General features: G+C 41.6%; 2 protein-coding genes across 3 annotated transcripts in view; one reads left to right on the top strand and one right to left on the bottom strand.

The window, feature by feature from the left end:
* Positions 1-10,110, bottom strand: part of CCDC170 (coiled-coil domain containing 170) — an 87,746-nt gene extending 77,636 nt beyond the window's left edge. The window contains exons 1-2 of one of the 2 annotated variants that reach the window (XM_055534707.1): positions 9,989-10,092; positions 2,265-2,302 (exon numbers count right to left, since the gene is read on the bottom strand). In XM_055534707.1, coding sequence (XP_055390682.1) covers positions 2,265-2,302; positions 9,989-10,052 — 102 coding nt within the window. In that variant the 5' untranslated portion in view covers positions 10,053-10,092. Of the gene's footprint in view, positions 1-1,850; positions 2,377-9,988 lie in introns of those variants that run through there. The other variant, XR_008697892.1, reaches the window with a different exon arrangement.
* A 7,253-nt stretch (positions 10,111-17,363) lies between these two features.
* Positions 17,364-19,706, top strand: LOC129659932 (translation initiation factor IF-2-like). The gene is made up of 3 exons (XM_055591447.1): positions 17,364-17,418; positions 17,493-18,349; positions 19,297-19,706. Exons 1-3 carry the CDS (start codon positions 17,364-17,366, stop codon positions 19,345-19,347), a joined length of 963 nt encoding a protein of 320 aa, XP_055447422.1. The 3' UTR covers positions 19,348-19,706.
* Positions 19,707-20,270: the final 564 nt, after the last annotated feature.

The following is a 20,270-nucleotide window of genomic DNA, read 5'->3' as shown; positions in this document are numbered from 1 at the left end:
GTCGAAATTCCCACCTGACCACACCACTATCTTCCCACTATATAAAGACCCTGATGCTGGGAAAGATTGAAGGCAGGAGGAGAAGGGGACGACAGAGGATGAGATGGTTGGATGGCATCACCGACTTGATGGACATGAGTTTGAGTAAACTCCGGGAGTTGGTGATGGACAGGGAAGCCTGGCTGCTGCAGTGCATGGGGTCGCAAAGAGTCGGACATGACTGAGCAACTGAACTGATTCTCTCATAGCAGCCTATGCTTCTCCTTCAGATCACTTAGAGTGGTAAGGAATGCATGATATGTGTAATTAAGTATGTAAGGTCTCTCTCCCTTAAAACTCTGTGATAGGGCTTCCCTGATGGCTCAGTGGTAAAGAATCTGCCTGCTGATACAGGAAACACAAGTTCGATTTCTGATCCAGGAAGATTCCACACACCAAGGAGCAACTAAGCCCATTGCCCATAACTACTGAGCCTGTGCTCTGGAGCCCAGGAGCCGCAGCAACTGAGCCTACACTCCTTAAACCCATGTCCACAACAAGAGAAGTCACCGAACTGAGAAACCCACATACCGCAAAGAAGAGTAAACCCCACTCACAGTAACTGGAGAAATGCCCACGAAGCAACAAAGACCCAACACAGCCAAAAACAAACTTAAAAATTATTTTTTAAAAAGTCTTTGATATCCACTAAGACATACCTAGCACCTAACCAGAACCTCACAATGTAAATGCTTGATAATTATCTGCAGAATAAAGGAATGGATGCTATATTGCTCTTCTTATTAATAATCCCATCCTCCCATGTGACTCACTCCCCAATCTCATCCACTATGCCAAGTTCCACCAGCCTCTGGAGTTGGCTGACTTCTACTGCACCCCAAGCTCCAGGGATGATGGGCTGGTTTAGGAAGCACACAGATTCTCCCACTCTGCAATATCAGAGCCTGTCCATCTATAGTAGTATTGTTGTTTTTGTTTAGTCCCTAAGTCCTGTCTGACTCTTTGTGACCCCATGGACTATAACCTGCCAGGCTCCTCTGTCCGTGGGATTTCCCAGGCAAAAATACCTGAGTGGGTTGCAATTTGCTTCTCCAGGGGATCTTCCCAACCCAAGGATTGAACCCATGTCTCCTGCTTTGCAGGAGGATTCTTTTACCTCTGAGCCACCAGGGAAGCCCAACAGTAGCACTGACATCCATAAAACCATGGATGTATCAGGTAACTATGAGCCCTGACAAGAGAAACGTCTTGCTTTTGACTCCGTGGGTGTTCTGGAACGTACTTTCCAATCACTGAATTTTGTTACTGTTGTTCAGTCACTAAGTCGTGTCCGACTCTTTGCAACCCCATGGACTGCAGCACATCAGGCTTCCCTGTCCTTCACTGTCTCCCAGAGTTTGCTCAAATTCATGTCCATTGAGTCAGAGATGCCATCCAACCATCTTGTCCTCTGTCGTCCCTTTCTCCTCCTACCTTCAGTCTTTCCCAGAATCAGGGAGCTAATCACTGAATAGCTTCTCCTAAGCCATGGCAGGACCATAAACTAAAGGCTAGTCCCAAATCCACTAGTGTTTCCTGTAATCTTTACAGTTTACCAGACGTCTAGATCTTAGAGAAAGGCTTTAACTTCCACCCAACGTCTCAAGTTTATTTTTTACCAGTGCCAAAACAAGAAAAACAAAAAAAAGGAATTAAGAAAATGGCAGGAAAGAAAGGTTAAAAGAGAGAACAAATAAGAGGAAGCAAGTATCCTGGACATACAATAAACCCTTTACATATGAATGAGTTTCATTTCGAAATCATATTTGTTGAATCCAATTTATTCAAAAATCCAACAAAATTAGCCTAGGTACCTAACTAACACGATTGGCCATATAGTACTGTGAATACGTTTACAATACTTTTCACACAAATAATACATTAAAAAACAAACACAAAACATAAAACACCTTTAATCTTATAGTACAGCACCTTGAAAAGTACAGTGGTACCAAGCACATCACTTCTGCCTGTGCACTCGCTTCAGACACCCTGGGCTTGAAACAAGATCCTGTAGTACTGTGCTCTTTAGAATACCATGCAGTAAAAGCACAACCACTTGCAGAGGATGCACACACGTGACAATGTATGTAAGTGAACTAACTTACATGGCTGGACACGCAAATGCATGTTCACATCTTTGAAGTTCGTAACTTAAAGGTCTGCAGTAGGGGACTTACTGTACTGTTGGTACCGAGCACTTGTTAGGGGATGGACCGGTTTACCTTGGCTCTTCCAAGTAGATCAACCTGAGTCACACGATCTGCCAGGACCACAAAGTAAAGCAAACAAGTTGCTCACTACAGGAAATCACAAATTTCCAAACCTGTGGAACAACTGAACAGCATAACATCAAGCCTTTGTTCAGTAAAAGCACTTCAGTAGCAGGGTCAAAACAATAAAGTCCAATTAGCCATCTCGCTTGAGTCTTGACTTTTCAGGGATAATCTGAAGTAGAGCAGAGTATGAATGAATGCTGCTTCTTCAGTCAACCCTCTGAATGTCATCTGACAACATCAACTTAGTTAATATCAGAAACGCATTCCTGAGACCTCTTGTATTAAGACTCATCATCTGGACCCAGCCTCCAGCTGAGATCAGTGGAAGTATGTCCTGTTAGGTGAGTATAGGGACTACCCTGATGGCTCAGCTGGTAAAGAATCTGCCTGCAGTGCGGGAGACCTGGGTTTGATCCCAAGGTTGGGAAGATCCCCTGGAGAAGGGAATGGCTACCCACTCCGGTACTCTGGCCTGGAGAATTCCATGGACTGTATAGTCCATGGGGTCGCAGAGTCAGACATGACTGCGAGACTTTCATTATTGCTAAACAATGGTCCTGTTGGAACAAATATAGGTGGAATTTCACTCATCTCCTGTAAAAATGGAAAATAGCAAGTCTCATATTTTTAAAATTAGTCATGCCAAGAGATCAACCTAGAATAGAAATAAGAGTTTCAGCAAAAACTGGGAGGGAGAGGAGAGAGTTGACCAAGATATACTGGGAAAGAAAAGCCAGGAATTATTTATTCATCCACATTTTGTCAGATGAGAATAAATGTTTAAAACATCTGAAAAAAAATGCTTATCTTGAAGGAACAAAAATTATAACTTTCAGTCGTTGTTAGGGTGAAGGTCCTGCTGCTGCTGCTAAGTCGCTTCAGTTGCGTCCGACTCTGTGCGACCCCAGAGACGGCAGCCCACCAGGCTCCACCGTCCCTGGGATTCTCCAGGCAAGAACACTGGAGTGGGTTGCCATTTCTTTCTCCAATGCAGGAAAGTGAAAAGTGAAAGGGAAGTCGCTCAGTTGTGTCCAACTCTTCGCGACCCCATGGACTGCAGCCCACAAGGCTCCTCCGTCCATGGGATTCTCCAGGCAAGAGTGCTGGAGTGGGGTGCCATTGCCTTCTCCAGGGTGAAGGTCCCCTCCTATCCAATTTGTAATTTTTCTCTATCTTGTTAGGAAAATATTTTGGTGAATAAATTTTCTATTTAACTCATCCTGCCTTTACAAGCTTGTAGCCACTCCCTGTGTAACAGCTATACTTACATGCTACATGGACTCTATGGGAAATTACATTAATTCACACTGTATAATATCACACTGCAGTATCTTTAGGCTGTAACCTTGTTGGTATATGTAACTTACAATCACTTGTTAATCAGCAAACACTGAGATTTTTGTCTTGCCTTTTTCTTCAGTTGTGACTGTAACTTAAAACGTCATTTCCAAAATTAGCGTAAATGTGGGATTTTTCTCTGAAACTCTTCAAACAGCTATTAGCCTCTCTCTGCTTGTTTCCACTCTTGAATTGGCTATGACCACCTCACCAGAATGTAAACTCCGTTTGAGGGCATTATTATCTATAGCCACCAGGTAGTAAACACTAATCACGCTAGGTCTATATTAAGTATGATTCAAATACAATGTCATTTAACCCCAAGTGCCACCACGTGAAGCTATTACAACTAGCCACATTGCCTAAAAAAGAATTTAGGTTTAAAGATAAGGCATTTGATCTGAATCTCACAGCTGTGTTTTCTGGCTTTCTTCTTCCCCTCCCTCCCCTCCCCTTCCTTCTCCTCCTCTCCCTCCCCTTCCTCTCCCCTGCCCTCTCCTCCCCGCTCCTTTCCCACCTCCTTCTGACCTCTTACTCTGGCTCACTCTACCCAGCCTATTTTCAGTCTTTAAGTCAATGTCCCCTGAGCCTCCATCTAAATTAGTTTTCTGTGTTATTCACTCTCATGTTACCTGATACTTATCCTTCTTGTTATCACCAAATTTACTTATTTACTTGTATGATTTTTTCTTTTTTTAGCATTTATTTTATGATAATTTATTTAATGTCTATAACCCCACTGGACTATGAGGTCCACAGAGGCAGGAAAATGCCTGTCTTGTTCACCACTGTGTCCCCAGTGACCGGGTGTCAGTAAAATCACAGAATGAATGAAGGAATGAAATGGCACAGCCAGAATTCAAACCAAAGCCCATCTGACTCCAAAGCCCATACTGTTCATCACTATGTTATCGTCATATATAGATATGCAATCATTTCTCCCTAAATTGAATTCTCTTCTGAACTTCATTCAATATTGCTGTTCTGCAAGGCAAGTCAGGCTGTTGCAGTAAAGAGCTGCATTTCCAAAATTAATGATAAGTTTACAAAATTTAACTTTGATAAATTCATAAATCTCCTTCCAACCACTTTTTGGAAGATTCCTAGGAGGGAGGGATAAATTGGGAGATTGGGATTGACATATACACACTACTATATATAAAATAGATAACTAATAAGGACCTACTGTATAGGACAGGGAACTCTACTCAATACTCTGTAATGACCTATATGGGAAAAGTATAAAAAAAGAGTGGATATATGTATAATATAACTAATTCACTTTGCTGAACAGTAGAAACTAACACATTGTCAATCAACTATATTTCAATAAAAAATAAATTTAAGAAAGATTCCTTCTGCTTTCTACAAGTTCATATATGCTGTACATGTTGGGTCTAGTCAATTTAGAAGCTTATATTTTCATTTAATATAAAGTCTTCTGTGGAAAATTCTTAAAGAGATGGGAATACCAGACCACGTGACTTGCCTCCTGAGAGGCAAGTGTATGCCTGTCAAGAGGCAACAGTTAGAACTGGACATGGAACAACAGACTGGTTCCAAATCGAGAAAGGAGTACGTCAAGGCTGTATATTGTCACCCTGCTTATTTAACTTATATGCAGAGCACATCATGCAAAATGCTGGGCTGGATGAAGCCCGAGCTGGAATCAAGATTGCCAGGAGAAATATCAATAACCTCAGAGATGCAGATGACACCACTTCTTATGGCACCAAGTGAAGAGGAACTAAAGAGCCTCTTGATGAAAGTGAAAGAGGAGAGTGAAAAAGTTGGCTTAAAACTCAACATTCAGAAAACTAAGATTATGGCATCCAGTCCCACCACTTCACAGCAAATAGATGGGGAAACAATGGAAACCATGACAGACTTTACTTTTGGGGGCTCCAAAATCACTGCAGAGGGTGACTGCAGCCATGAAATTAAAAGACACTTGCTTCTTGGAAGAAAAGCTATGACCAACCTAGACAGCATATAAAAAGCATTACTTTGCCAACAAAGGTCCACATAGTCAAAGCTATGGTTTTTCCAGTAGTCATGTATGGATGTGAGAGTTGGACTATAAAGAAAGCTGAGCACTGAAGAATTGATGCTTTTGAACTGTGGTGCTAGAGAAGACTCTTGAGAGTCCCTTGGACTGCAAGGAGATCAAACCAATCCATCCTAAAGGAGATCAGTCCTGAATATTCATTGGAAGGATTGATACTGAAGCTGAAACTCCAATATGTTGGCCACCTGATTCGAAGAACTGACTCATTGGAAAGGACCCTGATGCTGGGAAAGACTGAAGGCAGGAGAAGGGGACGACAAAGGATGAGATGGTTGGATGGCATCACTGACTCAATGGACATGAGTTTGAGTAAACTCCAGGAGTCGGTGATGGCCAGGGAAGCCTGGCGTGCTGCACCCCATGGGGTCACAAAGAGTTGGACACGACTGAGCGACTGAACTGAACTGAAAGTCCTTTGAATTTTTTTTAATCTGTTCACTTTACCAAGATAACGTCTTAGTTAAGTAAGCCACAGGCAAATTAATTAATATCAGGTCCTATTTTAAGTGACAACAATTTCTCAGCATTTGTATTGGATAGAGTTCCATGAGAGATATTGGGTGTAGCTTTCAAGGCTCATAATGAACGCAGATTTGGGAACATTGTCACATGTCACAAATAGCTTGAGTGGAATGGGGGAAATGAAAACCTCTGTTGACAAAGAGATGGGACATTTTATTCATCTGAATCCTACATATCTTTTCACATATTAATGATTCTAGACTTCTTCTCAAGTGGGGTTTTTTCACTCCATCTATTATCAAACACTTGATAAATTATCTTAAAGTGAAAATTTTTCCAAAATGTAATATTTCAGTTCCTATGCTGAGTGGTATGCTTAAAACTTTTAACAAGTTGTCTATTCAAATTGGCTCCTCAGGAATATTTCCCTTAGAAGGAATTTGAAATACAGTTTAACCAATTTTCCAAAAGAGCAATTCTCTAGTGCAATAAAACTGTCGTAGGGAGATTTAAATTTTGCTGGACTTCAGTTCAATATTCATCATTTTATGTCAACCTTTAAGAGAAGGAACAAGTAATTTTAAGATAAAATTTTCTAAGCATGATTTACAATTGCCAAGTCATGAAAACACCTAAGTATCCATCAATGGATGAATGGATAAGGAAGAAAATGTGATATATTTATACCCATCTCTATCTCTAGATATAGTTATAACTAGGGGCCTTCCTTGGAAGCTCAGCTGGTAAAGACTCTGCCTGCAATGCAGGAGACACCAGTTTGACTCCTGGGTCAGGAAGGTCCTCTGGAGAAGGGATAGGCTACCGACTCCAATATTTTGGGGCTTCCCTGGTGGCTCAGATGGTAGAGAATCCTCTTGCAATGCAGGACACCTGAGTTCAATCCCTGGGTTGGGAAGATCCCCTGGAGAAGGGAACAGCTACCCACTCCAGTACTCTCGCTTGGAGAATTCCATGAACAGAGGAACCTGGCAGCCTACAATCCATGGGGTCGCAAAGAGTCGACACGACTGAGCAACTTTCACTACACCGGGTGGCCAAAAAGTTCCTTCAGGCTTTTCCTTAGATAGTACAGAAAACCAAACAAACTTTTTATATCTAAATATATCTATATCTAAAAATGGAATACTACCCAACCACAGAAAAGAAGAAAATTTGCAACAACATAAACGGACCTTGAGGGCATTATGCTAAGTGAAATTAGTCAGAGAAAGACAAACATTGTATGATCTCATATGTGGAATCTAAAACAAGCAAAAATCTCATTAAAAAGAGAGATCAGATTTACAGTTACCAGAGGCAGGGGGCGGGGGTTGTATGGGTTGCAGGAATTGGATGAAGATAGTCAGAAAGTACAAACTTCCAGTTATAAGACAAATAAATACTGGGGCTATAATATGCAACATAATGACTATAGTTAACACTGGTATACGATATTTTGAAAAGTCCTAAAAGTTCTCATCACAAGGAAAGAAACATTCTTTTTTTTTTTTTCTTTTGTATCTATACAAGATGATGAGTGTTAATTTAACTAAATTTATTGTGGTAATTACTTCACAATATATTTAAGGCATTGTGCTGTATGCCTTAAACATACACAGTGCTGTATGTCAATCGTATCAGTAAAATTGGGAAAAATATGTTCTATTATCTGTCTTACTATCACCTGCTCTGTTGCTTAACAATGCTCTCTATACAATGCTTCTGCACAGTTTCCTCTCCCCACGTGACCCCATTAACTTTTGTGGGTCCTATGGGTTTCCCAGGTGGCCCAATGGTAAAGAAACTGCCTGCCAAAGCAGGACACGCAGGAATCATGGGTTTGATACTTGGGTCGAGAAGATCCCCTGGAGAAAGAAATAGCAACTCATTCCAGTATTCTTGCCTGGGAAATCCCACGGACAGAGGAGCCTGGCAGACTACAGTCCATGGGGTCGCAGAGTGGGACACGACTTAGCGACTAAACGACAACAGTGCACTTTTATTAACACCTTCGTGGTCTCTTTCCTCCATACAGGTGTTAAAGCTCTATTCTACAACCTACTTGCATGAAGATGAACGTAACAAAATACTACACACTGAAATATTTTCTCAACTGAAAAGTTATTTTTTTCTCCCTCTCCTGATTTTAAAAGAATTTAAAACATTCTCATGGGTCCCTTAAAGTAGGTGGTCCCAGGGGCTCTGATAGATAGGTTGATCCTGTCCTTCTAGGAAAATCAGGCAGGAGACATGACAAACTCTCCCCACTTTCCTGCTGTTGATCGCCAGCCTCTGTGTCTGTGTTGAGAACCTGTGGCCTTACTGCACTGTCCTTTCTGATGGACTATAAACCCATTGGTTCTAACAACCTCCTCAAGCATGGAAGGACTCAGTGAAGTTATCCTGTGTATTAGGATCCTCCAGAGAAACAGAACTAGGGAAGAAAAAAAAAAATACATATATATATATATATATATATATATATATATATATATATATAGTTGTTGTTAAGTCCCTAAGTTGTGTCTGACTCTTTGTGACCCCATGGACTGTAGCCCACCAGGTTCCTCTGTCCATGGGATTTCCCAGGCAAGGATACTGGAGTGGGTTGCCATTTCCTTCTCCAGGGGATCTTCCTGACCCAGGGATTGAACCTGCATTTCCTGCATGGGCAGGTGGACTATGTACCACTGAGTTACCAGGGGAGCCATATATAAATATATATACACATACTTGGCCCAAATGGCATGGTTTTTAAACCATGGACCAGAAATGGCCTTAAAATACTTAGCTAATTACTAACAGAAAGAAACATTTAATAATCAATATGGACAAAACCATAATCATTGTTTTGGGCAGCTACTCCCCAAATTCTGTCAATTCTAAATAAACCCAGGGGAAGGGTGCTCCAATATATGGAAAAAGGAGAACTGGAGGGAGCCATGACCACCACTCTGCCAAGCAGCTTTCCTTTCTCTGCTCATCTGGCCCTCCTCTCTCAGTCCCTCCTGCAGCTCATCCTCCTTCACCCATTCGTTAACCTGCGACTCTCTGGACTTCATCGTCAATCCTTCTTCACCACATAAGACACCTTTACTGGTCTACTTCATGCTCTCCTGAGATTTCAACCATCTGCAATAATTGATGGCTCCCCAGTCTGCATCTCTAGCTAGAGATTCATGCTTCCAACTACTACTGAACATCACCTACAGGTCCTGTTGGTACTCCAAAGACAATGTCATCTCCATACCACCACCATCATTGGCCCCAGTAACTTCAGCAAAGCGTCCTCTCCCCCACCCGCTCTCCCCACCCCCATCTAGTAGAGCACCTCCCGTAACAGCTTGTTTGCCTTTCCTTCTAGATCCTTACCTGACACCATATCTTTACTCCAGCCACACCTGCCTTCTTCCTTTTCCAAACCTTTATTACCCCATTTATTATTTACTTAACTATACTGTGAGCTCGATAGTTAGAAAGAGCATCTTCTACTCAATATCCTGATTTGTTACAGGTACATAATTTCTTTAAAGCTTTATTTCAATCTTACAGAAAAGTTGCAAGAATAATAAAGTATATGCCACACTTAGAATCACCAACTGTGAGAACATTTCATCACACTTGATCTAGTCTTTTCTCTCTGTCCATTACAATCATGACAGCTGAATCATTTGTGAGTAATTCGCAGACATCACAGCCTTCAACCCCTAAATACCTCAGCGTGTATTTCTAAGGACAAGGACTTTCCTTTGCACACGGCTGTGAAATTCAAGAAATTTAATAATGACACCATAGTACTCACCAATTATCTCAATAACATTCCTTAGAGCAATTAAAAATACATCACATGTATTATCAGGTATCATTAGTCTGTTGAATCCAGTACTCAGCCTTTCTTTTTCTTTTGTAACATCAACAATGAGATAAACTGACATAAGGCTCCTGACATGATGCACTGAGAACACACCATCTCTCATATAGGATCACCGATAAATGCCAAAAGTGATTAACTTGAATCTAAGGATAATAAATCATGAGACACACCCAAACTGACGGACGTGCTACCAACTGTATTCTTTTTTTAATTGGGGTATACTTGCTTTACAATATCGTGTTAGTTTCTGTGTACGACAAAGTGAATCAGCCATACGTATACACATATCCCCCCAAACCTTGGACCTCCCTCCCTTTCAGTTCACACAGAGAACTGAGCTGAGCTTCCTGTGTATACAGCAGGTTCCCACTAGCTATCTATTTTACACATGGTAGTGTACTCTTTCTAAACACACTTCCCCTAGGGAAGCTGTTTCTAAAAACACTCCCTCCCAGTATCACGGACAACTCAGCATACCTGTCATCTCCTTGGGGAGTCATCTGGGCCCACCCTATCCAAAGCAAACCCTCTACACCAGTCAGTCTTGATCCTGTTATCCCATTTTAGTGTTAACCACACTTGGAAATTACCTTGTTTATCCATTTGTTTACTTTTGTTATCTATCTCCCCCACTAAAACGTAACTTATATGAGAGTGGAACCTTATCTAAAACAGCATCTGTTTTAGAACTGACCCTGACTTTTTAACTGCTGAAAAAAAGAATTTCCCTATCTTTGGTGCTCTGAAACTCACCACAGGGGTGACTCAATCAATGTATGATTCACCAAGCAGAGGTTTTCTGGTTCAGGTTTCCTCCCATGTTCTCATTTTTGCTTACTCCAAATAGTTACAAAATTTCAACATTAAGACTTTCTTTTTGCTTCTCCACTCTACCCATTTCATTTACCCTGAAGCAGAAAAGACTTACGGAAACGTGACAACTATAGTGGAGTGTTGACATTGTTCGCCTTTGCACTGACAATGAGATTAGATGATGATGACCTAGAAATGCTGAAAAATACGTTTCAGTACAAAGCTAACGCGGAAGACTCAGGAGGGACAGCATAAGAGTAAATGTAGTCAACAAAAAGGAAGTTATTTCAGTTACTCAGAAATAGAACTCATATATTTCCTTTTACTAGCAATATTTAAAGTATTTTATTTAAGCACTATCTAACATGTAGAGATAGAAGGCACAATCAATACTAGTGCTGGTATCAATAAGAGAAAGAGTATAGGGCTGCTGGTCCACCTCAGCAATGCCTTTGAACTTCTCTGCCTTAGATCAAAGCCACCAAAGCACCAATTTCAAAGGAAAAAAATTGGAAGCGAAACAAAGAAAAAAGAAATCTTGGGAAAAGAACCTAGCATAAATAATTCTAAGTACAGCAAATGTTACTCCCTTTTTCAATTAATTTTGTAAATTGTCCTTGAACACAGAAAAAGTAAGTCTTTATAATTAGTCGACTTAATTCAAGTACAAACCAAGAAGCACTCACTATTGTTTCAAATATCCTGTACATCACATTTGGCAACTTTAAGTAAAGATTCACACCACCTTTTTGAAATAGGAAGGGAAAATCAATCATGCTCTCTGCTTGGTGTTCAAAAAGTTCTTTTATCCACCTGTTATTTGAACGTTTCCCCTCAGCCAGGTGGTCCAAGAATAATTAGATACCAAGAGAAACTAAGTGTTGCAGTTTAAAGTTGGATATACAAAGAATTAACTGCTGGTCATTCATTTTTTTTAACTTTTTATTCTGAAGTTATTTTAGACCCAGAAAAAGGTTGCAAGATTAGAACAGAAAGATTCTGTGTACCATTTACCCAACTTCCCCTAATGTTAACTACTTACATATCCAAGGCATGTTAAAACCAGTAAATTAACATTGCTATAATACTATTAACTAAACATCAGATCTTATTCAAATTTCATGAGTTTTCTAATAATGTCCTTTTTCTGGTCCAGGGGTCAACCCAGACTCTCACATTGCTTCTAGTTGTCTTGTCTCCTTAGTCTCTGTCAATCATGACCTTGACACTTTTGAAGAGTATTGGCCAATTATTTAACAGAAAATCCTTCAAGGTGGGTTTGTCTAACATGAAAAAACTGGCTTAAAACTCAACATTCAGAAAACTAAGATCATGGCATCTGGTCCCATCACTTCATGGCAAATAGATGGGAAACACTGGAACCAGTGACAGACTTTATTTTGGGGGGGCTCCAAAATCACTGCAGATGGTGACTGCATCCATGAAATTAAGACACTTGCTCCTTTGAAGAAAAGTTATGACCAACCTACACAGCATATTAAAAAGCAGAGACATTTCTTTGCTGACAAAGATCAGGCTAGGCTAGGCTAGGCTAAGCAAAGCTATGGTTTTACCAGTAGTCATGTATGGATGTGACAGTTGGACTACAAAGAAGGCTGAGTGCTGAAGAATTGATGCTTTTGAACTGTGGTGTTGGAGAAGACTCTTGAGAGTCCCTTGGACTGCAAGGAGATCCAACCAGTCAATCCCAAAGGAAATCAGTCCTGAATATTCAATTGGAAGGACTGATGCCGAAGCTGAAACTCCAATACTTTGGCCATCTGATGCGAAGAACTGGCTCAATGGAAAAGACCCTGATGCTGGGAAAGATTGAAGACAGGAGGAGAAGAGGATGACAGAGGATGAGATGGATGGATGGCATCACTGACTCAATGGACATGAGTTTGAGCAAGCTCCGGGGTGTGCTATACAGTCCATGGGGTTGAAAAGAGTTGGACACAACTGAGCGACTGAACTGAACTGAACTCATGATCAGATTGTCATCAATAATTTTTAATTGTATAAAGCTCTTTTTTATTTGAAACAAGGAAAAACATTTAATTACTTATCTAGTTTAATCTCTACCAATACACTTTCTAGGACTTTGTCCAGTTGATTGTTTCATAGTCCAAAGGTATTTATTCCCTTGGGTAAAGGAAAAAATTCATCTGGCTAACTTCTACAGCCATATATAGCCCAAATATTTAATATCCTTTTCTTCTTCTTCTTCATGACTTAACCATTTTTGTATTTTTAGTTTTTTAATAGTTCCATTACCAAATTTTTGTCTGGTGGGTCTCTCAGATACATACAGAGGTATATTAAAACTGTTCTACTGTAGGTGAAGATTTGCCTATGTCTTCTCAGAGGTTTTTGCTTCTATTTTGGATTTATATATTTTGAGGCCATTTTATTAGATGCATATACATTTAGAATTGTTGCAACTTTTTCTGATAAATAAGAATTTTTATTATTATGTGGCAGTGATATAATTTGTATCATCATTGAGTTTCTTTACCTCTAGTAATGCTTTTTTGCTTTAAAAGTACTGTATAATATTATCATATCCAGTAAGGTTTCCTGTGCTTATTATGTGTCTGGTAAATCTTTTCAAACATCTTGCTCTCAATCTTTCCATATACTTTTGTTTAAATATGTGTTTCATAAATATCATATACCTGAATTTTTAAAAAAAAATTCAATCTGACAATTTTATTGGTTAACTGAGCATTTAATCCATTTATACTTATTGTAATTACTGATATATTCATATTTCTTTTCATCATCCTTTTTTCTTTTACTTTGGTTTTTCTGTTTCTTTCTCTCTCACTTCTTACCTTTGTGGGAGGCTTCAGGTTATTTTCCTTTATACCTAGAATACCAAGGTTTCTGACTTAAGAAACATGAAGACATATGATTAGAGTCAGATCTTTTCTTAACTTGAGTTTGATTAAAAGGAAGAGAAAATAAAAAAAGAACAGAACAAATCAAAGAGAAAGGAAGTGGAATAAAGTGGAAATGGTTCCTACTTCATACCCATTAAGCTGACTATACAAAAAAAAGAAAAGAAAGGAAAAGAGTGGGCAAAAGGAAGGAAGAAGGATGGGAGGGAAGGAAGGAGAGAATGAGGAAGTAAAAAAGGAAACAAGGGAAAATACAAGCATGGACAAGGATGTAGAGAAATTGAAACATCTGTGCATTGCTGATAAGAATGTAAAATGGTGCAGTTACTATGGAAAACAGTAAGGCAGTTCCTCAAAAACACCAAAAATTGGGGATTTTGCTGGTGGTCTAGTGGCTAAGACTCGCACTCCCAATGCAGAGGGCCCAGGTTTGATCCCTGGTCAGGGAACTAGATTCCAAGACCACAACTAAGAGTTTGCATGCCACAACTATAGATCCTGAAACCTACAACTGAGACTCAGTGCAGCCAAATAAATAAATATTTAAAAGAAAAAAAGTTATAAAAAATTGAAAATTGAAATGCTACATAATCCAGCAATTACAATTCTTATACCCAAAATAACTGAAAGCAAGATCCTGAAGATGTGTTGTGTACCCAGAGCATTATTCACAATAAAGTAGTAGCATTATTCACAATAAAATAGTCCAAGTGTCTCTGTATAGATGAATGGATAAGCAAAACATGACATATACATGCAATGGAATATCATTCTGCCTTCAAATGGGAAGAAGTTCTAATGCACATATTATTAATAATACAACGTGGATGAATGGATGAATGTCAAGGGTATTATGCTAAGTGAAACAAACCAGTCACAAAAGGATGAATATGGTATGATTCCACTTACGCGAGGTGCCCAGAGCAGTCAAATTCAGAAACAGAAGAAGAATGGTGGTTACCAGGAACTGGGGAGAGGAGGGCATGGGGAGTTACTGCTGAGTGTGCACAGAATTTCAGTTCGAAAGATGAAAAGTGTTTCAGAGATAGACCGTGATGATAGTTGTACAATAAAGCAACTGTACTTAGGGCCACTGAACTGTACACTTAAATTTTGCTAAGACAGTCAATTTTATGTTATGTGTATTTTACCATAATTTTTTAAATGTTTGAAATGGTGGGGAAATAAAGAAAAACTGACTTTACTTCTTTCATAATTATACATGACCAGTTTAAGTCCTCTTTCCTTTGAAGAACTATAGCTGCTGATAGGCCGTGTTGCTATTTACCTTTGCGTCTCATAACAACTCCATCGGGCAGCTATTCTAACTCACTCTTGTTTCACCAAGAGGAAAGAAACTTGCTCAAATTTCCAACCGTGATGTATTCGGTCACTCCATTGGCAGTGTTCCATATATTGACAGTGAATCTCCAAACCATGCTATGTCATAAGCTTTATGATCCCATGTTGCAGATGAAGAAACTAAGTTCTGAGACACTGTCATTTTTTTGCTCAAAGTGTCACAGTTAAGTGGTGTAATCAGGACTGCCTGAACTCATAGCTAATACTTCCAGTCCCTGCAGTATTCTACTTCCTCAGACACTTGGTTATTATTCCCACTTAGTATTTTAATCTGTTTTTCAGTGCATAATGGTATGGCAGGGAAAGCACTAAACTTTCAAAAGAAAGGTATTTAAGTTCCTGTTCCATTATTTGCTAACTGAACAAGCTATATCTTGTGTATAATGGGAAATTCCTGCCCTGCCTATCTGAGTTATAAGGTTGTCTCAGATAAGTATTTTGGAAACTGAAAAAGTAATTACAGTAAATGCTAGCATTTTGCTTCTCAATAAAATTTAGGTCTTTCGGGTCAATTAAAGTCTTGGACTTGGGGGCTTCCCCAGTGGTCTTGTGGTTAAGAATCTGCCTTGCAATTCAGGGGACACCAGTTCAATCCCTAGTTCCGGAAGATCCCACATGCCACAGGCAACTAAGCCTGTGAGTCACAACTGCTGAGCTTGCTCTCCTAGAGCCCAGGAACCTCAACAAGAGAAGTCACCGCGATGAGAAGCCCATGCACCAAGACTGGAAAGTAGTCTGGCTCTCCAAAACTACAGAAAGCCCGAGAGCAACAATGAAGCCCCAGAGCAGCCAAAAATAATTTTTTAAAAAGTCTTGGTCTTGGTGGATATTTTCCTTTATGATAAGGTGGTAAAATTTACCCTAAAAATCTCAGTATTAATCAGTAGGATTATTCAATACGATCATTTATTACTAAAATGTAATTATTTTTCCACGTTTACAGTAGAAAATGGGCAGATACCACCAATTAGGAGCATCACCAACAGTTGGACAAACTGACATCATGTACCTCCTACTCTGATGAACCGAGACACATCACTTAGACAGTATTCCTACCAAAAATCTCATCAGGAAGAACAATCTGATAAACCTATTTTACTAAACAAGATTCTGCAAAAATATCACCGAAGACAAAGAAAGACCGAGGAACTGTTCCAGGTTTACAGAGACTAAAGACACAGCTAAATTCAATGTGTGATCCTGAAATGAAAAAAAAAAAAATTGCAGTAAATGGCATTATTGGGACAACTGGCAAAATAGCAGATAGTGGACATTAGGTAATATTATTATAAGGATGTTAAACACACTGAATTTGATCATTGTGTTTTGGTTAGAAAATTCCCTTGTTCTTGGGAGACACACTGCTGCTACTGCTGCTAAGTCGCTTCAGTCGTGTCCGACTCTGCGACCCCATAGATGACAGCCCACTAGGTTCCTCTGTCCCTGGGATTCTCCAGGCAAGAATACTGGAGAGGGTTGCCATTTCCTTCTCCAATGCATGAAAGTGAAAAGTGAAAGTGAAGTCACTCAGTTGTGCCCGACTCTTAGCGACCCCATGGACTGCAGCCTACCAGGCTCCTCCGTCCATGAGATTTTCCAGGCAAGAGTACTGGAGTGGGGTGCCATTGCCTTCTCCGTAGGAGACACACAGCAGAGTATTTTTTTAGGGATGAAGGGCCATGAGGTCTGTAATTTACTTTCAATTTGTTCCCTCAAACAAATACAGCAGTACAAAAACTCCACGTATTTATGCATGGGCTAATATTCTTAATGCACAAAGGATACAAGATAGGGACAAAATATGTAAATTTTCTAGTGGAAGAAAAACTAATTTTAATTGTACAAGATGGCACTAGTTTTCCACAAATACATCAAGAATCAAAAAAATCTAAATGGAAGGCACTATCTGGTCAGATGTAAAGGCAGCCATCAGAGATGCTGAAAGTTAGAATTCCCTACAACTTGTTGGAGAATCCAGCCCAAGTTTTGAATTAAGAGCGTGCCCCAGGGACTTTTGTGGTCAGCTGAGCTGAGTACACCTCTGGGGTCAGCAAGCAGTTCGACTGAACAGAGTTCCCCCTTCGTGGGGAACCTCTGACAAACGCTCTGCCTGGTGGGCCCCTGCGCCGGGTCCAGAAGGGGACACTTAACCCAGGCTGAGCCTGCAAGTCCGCGATGCCCAAGTACCACCTGGGAGTAGACGAGTAAATGGATCCGACAACGGAATGACCGTTTCTGAAATGATTAGCAACGAAAAGAGCAGCGACTTCCCTCAAGACTGTATGTATTATTTATTATTAACCTTACCACCTCAGGTTTTTGAAGAAACTGCTCTGAACCACGTCTCTCAGTAGCTAAGAAGTTTAAGATAAAAGCAAGAATTCTTGGCTCCAGGGGCGGGGGTTCGGGGAGGGTCTACAGGAGCCAGACACACCGCTTTGAGAATGTCACCCGTGTCGATGACCAAGAGACGCGAACTGGTACAACCTCAAGTTCAGCCGCATTTCACAAACTCACGACCTATCCCCTCACTTCCTCAAATTCGCCGGCCGCTGGCAATACCAAGTCCCTCTCCGACGCGGGGACGTTCCCTCCACGATCCACCCGGGCTACGGAGAGGAGAGTTCGCCGGCGAGGAGCGTCGCGCGCAGCGCGGGCCGAGCCTCCCCGGGGCTCTCCCGGGAGGGGACCGACCGCCGGCGCCGCCCCGGCGCGCGCCCGCGGGCTGCGACGGTACCTCGGGCGCGGGCGACGAGGCGCCGAAGGCGGCGGGGCCAGTGGGTGGCGGGCGCCGCGGGCCGGAGGAGCTCATGGCGGCTGGGGTCCCGCGGCGCGCTCAGACCGGCAGTCGCGGGAGCCGGCGGTGCGCGCGGGCGCGTCTCCTCGGGCAACCGGTAAACACTGCGGCGGGCCAGCGGGGCCCTGGACGCTGGCGGCGCCCGCGGGACCCGGAGTCCTCGGCCGGGCTGTGAGGCGTCCGGGCCCCCGAGACGAGCCCGGGGGGCGCCGGGCAGACCCTGATCCTCCTGAAGTTGTCCCGGGAGGTGGTGCGGCGCGGCGGCCGAGCGGCCCCATCCCGCCAGGCGGAGGCTCGGCCGGGCCAGAGCGACTGGGGACGGCGGGGCCGGAGGTCGGTCCTCACCGCCGGGCTCCACCGCGTGCGCTGTTCCGGGTCTTGTCCTCGGGTCAGGGACAAGTGACAGCGAGGGAGGTCAGTGATAACCGTGCTGATGGCATGCGCTGTCATGAAGGTGCTTGAGCATTTATTTAGTGCCCACTGTGTGCCCGCGCTTCTGCGTCTTCCAGCGCCCAGCCGCCGCCAGCTGGGTGTGCAACCCGTGCAGTTGCACAGGCCCTGCGCTCAGAAGGGCCCGACGCTTGTTTTAACTCCACTCTTGAAATTCTTAGTGATTTTTGAACAGAGGGCCCTACATTTGCCTTTTGTACTGGGACCTGCAAATCATGTAGTCTGTCCTGGTGAGCAGTTCTTTCATTTAACCTCAACAACCCTGCAGGGAAATATAAATAATAGTAAGACTAGTGTTGGTAACAGCCACAGCTTCTAGTTATAAAACATTTACACGTGTTCTCTCAAGAGCTGTTCTCAGTGCTTTCCAACTATGATCTCATTAGTAAAAACAAGACTATGAAGTGGATATTAGAATAATCCATTTTTAAGCTGAGGAAACAATCACAGGGAAATGAAATAAATTGTCCAAGAGTGTATACAACTGGTCAGTGGCGGAATGAAGATGAGACCGCAGACTTTAAAGCACAGAGAAGGGGAGTCACCTGCCTTAGGTCCCACTGTTTATAGCAGAACCTCAAACTGAAACCCACATTCACCCCACTTGAAGGCCCTTGGTAGAACTTCCTGTGTGCTCTTCTAAAATTAAATGAAATCAAAGATATGGCAACTCTTCTTGGATTCCATTCAACCACCCTACATGCATTCATTATTATCTCTGAGATCTTCTTGGCCTCAGATGATGTCTTTTGATTTTATAGTAATAATTGTCACCTGTCCAATCCAGAATGACCACAATGCTTTCACTGGAAGCAGCATTAAAAAAAAAAAAATCCTTTAATGGAAACTAAAGCTGTCAGAAATCTCCTCTTAATAGAATAGTTTGTAATAAACATTCTTTTCAATTGCAGTTGTTCCTTGCAGTACATTACTACACACGTGTCAAATTTTCAGTGAAATGACACTGCCCGAGGAAACACAGAAGCTGACACAACCTCAAGACAACTGCAAGAGGAGCTGAGAAAGTCCCTTCTCTATTTACATCTAATTGTTGCAGAGCTCAATTTCATAAAGTCTATCTGGTCACTCTGGTCAAACTTGTAACTCTTCTTCATCACACCAGGAGATATGAATTTACACAGTCTTTAAAAATCAGTGTTGGTCACCAAGAACCAACTGTATAGCAGCACATAGAACTCTGCTCAATGTCATGTGGCAGCCTGGATGGGAGGGGGTGCTAGGGGGAGAATGGATACATGTATATGTGTGGCTGAGTCCCTTCGCTGTTCACCGGAAGCTACCACAACATCGTTCATCAGCTATGCCCCAATACAAAATAAATTTATTTTAAAAAATCAGTATTGGTGATGAATGTGTTAATTAGAAGGATGGGAGAAATCCTTTTACAACATACTTACATCAGGTCATCACTGTGCACACCTTATCTTACAGTTTTGTCAATTATATCTTGATGAAGCTGGGGGAAAATAGAGTAAACATTTGAATCAGTGTTAAACAGATTTTTCTCCATGTGGAAAAAAATTCACTTTCATGGTAAGTGGGAGCAGAAAAGTGCCTGGCCTGACCCCCATCTAGATGCCTTCAAACTTCATGGGATGTCAAGACATGAACGAAGTGATTCTTCAAGGCAATACGTGATAATGGTCCTTTGAGAACTCAAAGAAGGACCCAAGACTGGATGTAGGTCTGAGCTGGACCCTGGAAGAGACTACAGTTTGGGACAAGCTGGTACTATGGTGATAGAAGACGCAGGCTGGCAATGGGGGGAACTCTGGGTTTGATGATAGTTTAAGCAAGGGAGGGATGTAAAAAATATTCCTGCCCAGATTTCTCACAAAATTGCATGTGTGGGCAACATATTATG

Source organism: Bubalus kerabau, chromosome 9 (genome assembly GCF_029407905.1).
Source record: "Bubalus kerabau isolate K-KA32 ecotype Philippines breed swamp buffalo chromosome 9, PCC_UOA_SB_1v2, whole genome shotgun sequence".
In the NCBI taxonomy this organism is placed as follows: Eukaryota; Metazoa; Chordata; class Mammalia; order Artiodactyla; family Bovidae; genus Bubalus; species Bubalus kerabau.
Note: the sequence above shows the minus strand (reverse complement) of the source record. Positions and strands in the feature narration are given on the sequence as shown.